General features: G+C 42.1%; 1 protein-coding gene across 1 annotated transcript; it reads right to left on the bottom strand.

Annotated features, from left to right (window-relative positions):
- Window positions 1-1660: 1660 nt before the first annotated feature.
- LOC106533544 (collagen alpha-1(XXVI) chain) lies at window positions 1661-5130 on the bottom strand (the record flags this gene model as incomplete). Its single annotated transcript, XM_014029895.1, is given in 7 exon segments — window positions 1661-2465; window positions 3266-3350; window positions 3427-3471; window positions 3542-3577; window positions 3923-3985; window positions 4067-4119; window positions 5047-5130. Coding segments are annotated over 7 exon segments (491 nt in total), but the record flags the coding sequence as incomplete, so codon positions are not given.
- Window positions 5131-6672: the final 1542 nt, after the last annotated feature.

The raw sequence follows: 6672 nt of genomic DNA, 5'->3' as shown, positions 1-6672 counted from the left end.
GTGAGTATCAGTCACCTGTGAACCATAGCCATGTGATGTGGGTATCAGTCACCTGTGAACCATAGCCATGTGATGTGAGTATGAGTCACCTGTGAACCATAGCCATGTGATGTGAGTATGAGTCACCTGTGAACGATAGCCATGTGATGTGAGTATCAGTCACCTGGAGGCAGGACTTAAAAGCCTGAATTTTGCCTGAAACTCTCAGACTGAAGAAGTCTCTTGGAAGAGAGACGAAACGTTTCATTAAAGAAGAACCCGTCCAGAAGACCTATACAATTTTTTTTCCCTTTTGATTACAACAGTTAAAGCCAAAGCTTTTTAAATAAAAATACTGTCAAATCTGAGCTCAGTTTCGATAAAATTGACTGAGTCTGTGGCGGCCATCTTGAATGGAGTTGACTCCAAAGGTTTTTCAGTTGTAGGCTAGATGCGCTGTGACGTCATCTGCTTCTCATTTAAATCCATCCACTGAGACCAAGACAGGTTTAAAAAAATAACACCAATAATTTTGTGGCAGCAATGCAGCTAAAACAGGTGGGTCAGGATCATGTTTGCAAAGCTGCACTTTTCAGAGGGAAGTGTTGTTGTTGAGACTTGAAAATCACTGGATTATTTTTTCATGGTCCAACTTTTTTGAGACTTAAGACCATAAACGTTATGAAATTCTGAGACTTTACGTATTTTCTAATTGGAGTTCAACATTATTACTCATTTATTCCTCGTGTGTGCAGACATCAAACACCCAAAGTGTTTGTTCTGCATTATACGCTGTAAAACAAAGGTTTTATTTTGGTATCTTTAAAACTCAACTTTAAATTATCTTTAGTCAAACAATTTTCCACGATCACTTCAGAATCTTGGCCTGAATGATCCAACAGGAGTTCAGCATTGTTGTATTTTGTGTTTGCTGGTTTGTATTTGCACACACACACATTTGTTCTTCAACCCTGTGGGGACCGTGCGTTGACTTCCATTCATTTTTTGGCTTTATAGCCTAACCCTGACCATTTACCCAAAAACTAATCTAAACCTTGGTCCTAAACCTAACCCTGCACCCGTAATTTGCATTTGGACAGGCTTTTTTTTTGGTAAAATTTTCCCCACGTTGTAGGAAAAACMCACACACACACACACACACACACACAATGTCTCTCTATCCTTGTGGGGACTTTAAATTGACTTCCATTCTTTTTTTTAAATTTTATATCCTAACCCTGACCATTTACCCTAAAATTAACCTCACACGTTCCTAAATTTAATTTACACCTTGGTCACCTTGGCAAGGCGGGTGAAGTGTCTTGCCCAAGGACACAACAATTGAGGTGGCTGGACAGGGGATCGAACTAGCGACCTTCCAGTTCCAGGATGACTCCCCTAACCACTCCGCTACAGCCACCTCAATCCAAAGGCGGCACTGCTCATAATGGGGTCCAAGCTTTGGGCCTCATAAGGAGCAGAGGGTCCTCACAAGCTAGTATGTTTTTGAAAAGTGGGCCTTACAAGGTAACAAAGACACACACACACACACACACACACACACACACACACACACACACATATTCTGTTGATTCTCTCTGCAACTCTCGGCCAAAGCGAGCAGCTTCTTCGAATGTCTTTAACACGTGAGTCTCATGATGGAGAAAACAAAGGTCGTAACGAACATGGTGGGAGATCTTTATTCAGAAACAAACAGCTGCGTCTCTCAGAGACTTCTTGTACAGAAATCGGTCCAGAAAAGAAAAACCTCAGAGGAGTATTTCAACGAGTCAATTCAATCCTGTCAGCTTTCGAAGTTTCTCGGGCCGGACCTCAACACTCTCCTTCAGATTTCCAGATGTGCTCTCCTTTTTTTTTATCTTAGGCAGATACTCTGGGAGGAACATGAGCTTTACCGACGGTGTGGAAAGACAGAAAGATGAGAAAATCAAAACGGTGTTCGACAGAAACACGAGCACACGAGGTGAAACAGAACATTTTGTGTCCAAAACCTGCCAAAAGAAGAAAACAGATTTGTTTGCTTGACGTTCAGAAAGACGACAAACCTTCATTCTACTTTATGAGGTTTGTAAGAAACTTTTTTTTTGTAAAACACGGTGTAAACAGTTCCTAAAGACATGATGACCACCATGGAGGAATTCTTTCTCGTGGAGGAAATGTTCAACATCTCACACCAACAGTACTGGTTTGTGTCAGAAGAGTCGGTTAAATGAGCACCAAATCTGACAAATAAAAACGTAAAAAACAAAAACATCCATTTATGCAAGTTTTTTTCCCCAAAACTTCTCATATTAATACACACAAATGAAAAAATAAAAATAAAAAACCACTAGCGCAGCATTAAAGGGGGACCCGTCTTTGCCTCTGGATTAGCAGCGGAGTCTGAGGAACGGGCTGACGCTTCGTCTTCAGGCTGAACAACAAGGGGTCAGAGAGGCCACCGAATCCAGATCCCTCAGAGCTCTCTGTGGAAAATAACAACAGAAGAGTCAGCTGGAGCCGGGCAGTCCAACACTGGTTCACAGGGATTGTTGGACATTTTGAGAGACAAGAAGGTTAGATGTAAAACAAAGCAGCAGGTGAACTCAGAACTTTTCCATTTTTGTTTTCTTTTTGGTTTTGGCTACCACAAGACGTTTCAGTCAAGCGATCCACACGGAGACTTTTCAGACATATTTTTCTGCTTTTGCCTTTATTAGAACACATTTTATTCCAACACGACTGCTCCAGGGTTTGATGAGTTAGGTGTGGAGGAAACGATGACCTCAGCCCCACCCAGCACCTTTGGGATGAACTGGAACCGAAGCTCGTGAGTCAAAACTTTACGTCCAGCACCTGGCCTCCTAAACGCTCGACAGAGTGTTGGGGACAGAAACACGTCTCGAGGAAAGACAGAAAGAGTGGAAGCTCCTTACAGTCCCAGATGGTCTGATGGTCGAGTGAGGCTAAATATTTGTGTCCATAATTTGCAGAGGTCGATGCTGGTTATTATGAGAAAACAAGGTTTTCTGTTGACATATTGACCTGTTAGCTCAACATAACATTTAAAAATCCATTTCGAAGCCTGTCTTCTCTTGGTTTTCCTGCTGTAGACGTGAGCTTTAAAACCAACAAACGGTGCAAATAAATGGTCAAAAGCTCAGCTTTTAAAACAAAAAGTCCAACAAATGGGATTAAACCAAACCATTCTCTAATTTACCTCCTTCTGCCAGAATAAGTTCACACTTTAACATGTTTGTAAAACCTCTGTGATCCTGCTCCTCACCGTGAATCCCGATCATGTGCTCCAGGATCAGGACTCTTTCCGCCAGGATCTTCAGGGCCTCCCTGAGCTGCTGCACGGCCTCGCCCTGAAACAACCCTCTTTATTAGCAGCACGTTAGATAAATAAATAAATAAAAAGGACAAGATGGTAATGCCTCTCACCTCGCTCAGGCCTGCTCCCGGCTCTCCCTTCGGTCCTGGTGCTCCCTGTGAGGGAAAAGGACTTGTTGAACGTGTTCAAGGAGAGTTTTATGCAACACGTTTGCCTCGTACTTACAGGTACGCCCTGCTCTCCCGCAGCTCCTGGGGCTCCCTGGAAGAGAAATCATTCTAAATTCACACTAATGTATTTCAAAAGCTCGTTATCCCCCGAGTTAATCTGCATCCAATCTTAAAATTTGCTCTCAGGTCTCAAAACTGGAGATCTGAGGACAGAGGGGGACCAGACCGTCCTGATTAGAGAGGCTTGGTCTTGGATGAGAAAAAAAGGATTAGTCACGAGTTGGAGCGAGTCTTTGAAGAAAAGCTTGTTCTCCCCTTTAATGTGATTCAAACGGCATGACAGCTAGGGCCGTTTTTATCAAACTAAAAGCCTTTTGATAAGAGATAAATCTGTTCAGATGGTCTGATAATCCAATAATAAGGACGATTTTTTTACCCTTTCCCCTGGGTCTCCTTTGGGGCCCGGACTGCCCGGTCCACCTGGGAGGCCTTCCTTTCCCTGTTGTTAGACAAACAGAGGTGTTTCAGTCACGCCACTCTTCTAATGATGAGATCATTATTATCAGCGACAGACACTCACATCCTGTCCTGGCAGACCTGGTGTCCCTGCAGGGCCTCTTGCTCCTGGAGGGCCTGGAAACAAACAAACAAACAAACAAACAAACAAACAAACAAACAAACAAACAAACAAACAAACAACAATATTTAGACCGGATCAAAATGCAGTTAAATCTGTTAGATGAAACACATGTTGAGAGTGTGAAGACACAAAAATAGCTAAATCTCTGTCCATTTTACAGATGTTGAGTTGAAATGTGGTGTGGAGGTAGCTGAGATTCATTAAAAACAAACYCTGAGCACACGTGTTAAAACTTTAGCACGTGAGACTGCAGCTGATATTACTTTAAGGAATATTAACTCTCTATATAAGTATTTTTTTGCATTCAATTTTACCTGAATATACTTAATATTCAGGTAAAATTTAATTTAAAGAACGCACTTTTGTTATTACATCATTGTCCTGAGCCAACCAACATCTGAACGCAGATAAAGCTTCAACATCAAACTTGCCGTTGTGGCCGGTGTCTGAGCTGCACTTCAAACTTCTGGACCACAGGTACCAAATATATCATTTTTATTGAACACATTTTGAATTCAGATCTTAAATACCATCTTCAGCAGCATTAGCAGCGTTAGCATTTGCTTTTTTTCACAGGATGATGACATCATGACAAAAGCTTTCCGCCAACAGCAAAGGCTGTGTTATGAAATTCTTAAGCATTATAATTTAGCCACAACAATTAAGATTTAAATAGAACATTTAGTAAAAATTAGAAAAATGTAAGAGCAGTGAGCTAAATAACAATAAAATATGAGTGGAAGTTTTTTAACCAGGATTTTACACTCATAAAGTGAACTAAATAATAAAAATATGTTTGTGACTAACATTTTATTTTACACTTGGTGCCCCATTTAATATGAATATTTAATGTCTATGATAAAAGACATTAAACTTTTTTTTTGGACAACCTTTAGACAGGAAGTGTTGAATATTCATACCTGAAGGACCAACAGGACCAGCTGGACCAGGAGGACCAGCTCTAATCTGAGGAGCAGGAAGAACTTGATGGATCCGGTCCTCCTCTGGGAAAACATCAACATCATGCTGTGAGCGTTTTTACTGTTTCACTGCTGTAAATCTGAGGATGGTTAGCAGCTCCCCAATATTTTCACTGTCAACAAGGTGGAAACTTTCAATAAGGTTTCTATAGAGTCAAATAATTAAACTAACATGACATCATATTTAATCTCCCATCATGTAAATTACATTAAATTATGCCCCCCCAAACAACGTTTTGATTAATCAACACCAACTATACTGATATGACTTTATTTGGAAATGGCAAAAAATGCGGAGATAGTAGCTGAGTTCCTAAAACACATACTGTATCTGACTGAGGACCATGGCCTCAGATTTAGACCCTCGTCCTAACAACAGATGAGTTTAAATCTCATCACAAGAAACTAAAGGAGCACTCCTACTGATGTTCACTCAAGGGTTGCAAAAAAAAAACCCATAATAAGGCATTAAACGAGTGCTTCTGTGACCACACTAAACAAAACAACTCTGTAACTAATCTCTGCTCTACTGAACATTAAGAAGTCTGTTCCAACCACAACGTTAGACATGCACAATTTACAAAGAAGAAAACCAGAAATACTCATTTTATCTTTTATCATTGTATCTTTGTGTTGCTTTCAATTTAGATACGCAAATTTTGTTTGCTGCCTGTCAATAAATGTTTCCATCTGAATCAAACCTCTCCAACTTATTTTTAAGCTAACAGAAGGTTTTAGGTTGTCAGAAGTCTCTCCTTCAGACTGTTTAGTTTAGAGAGAAGTCAACAGCTGGATTAAATCCCAGGTGACCCGGATCAACCGTCTAAAACAGGTCCTGTTTCACGGGACAGGAAGTGCTCAAACATCAAACTGGGAACTAACCCTTCTGGAAGTCCTGCCTTGTTCTCAGCATGTAGGGTCCCTCTGAGCACATTTAGTAAATTTAGTTTGAAACCACCTCACACTTCCTCACCACTTCCACATATGCTCTGCATCAGCCCCCCCACCCCCACCCCCCACCCCCYGTGGAGGAAGAACTGTTACATTATGGCTGCCGTCCACAGGAAGGAAAAAAAAAGGTGGTGGGGTCTAGAAGGAGCAGATCTCCCTCTGGAACTCATTTTCCTAATGCTGCAGTCTCCTCAAGCCTGGCTGCCTCCCCGAGAAACTCCACATGAGTGGCAGACTATCTCCTCCTGCCTTCAAAGCCAGCCCAGCTCTCTTGGCTCGGGGCCGTGGACAGTCCCCACCCTCCCCTGCCTCTCAACCAAACACAGATTGTTGTGCTGACAGTTAACAAATTAGGCCTGATTTACAGCCAGTTGCCCCCTCCTCCCTCCCGGTCTGCTTACACRGTCCCACAGACCCAAAACTACATAGCTCCAGAGCCGCAGACCCGGGCTCAGAGAATCAGCCCACAGCCTGATCAGAGCCAGCAGGACCCACAAGGGACTGATTATATCATGGACTCTGAGTGCCTCCATGTGGCAAYATTCAAGTACTGAATGTGTTTCAGTTGTATCTGAACCCTGCTGCAGCCCCAGGGTCATAAGGAGGGTCAAACCG

This window comes from Austrofundulus limnaeus, unplaced genomic scaffold (assembly GCF_001266775.1).
Source record: "Austrofundulus limnaeus strain Quisiro unplaced genomic scaffold, Austrofundulus_limnaeus-1.0 Scaffold965, whole genome shotgun sequence".
NCBI lineage: Eukaryota > Metazoa > Chordata > Actinopteri > Cyprinodontiformes > Rivulidae > Austrofundulus > Austrofundulus limnaeus.
This window is presented reverse-complemented; position numbering and strand designations above follow the sequence as displayed.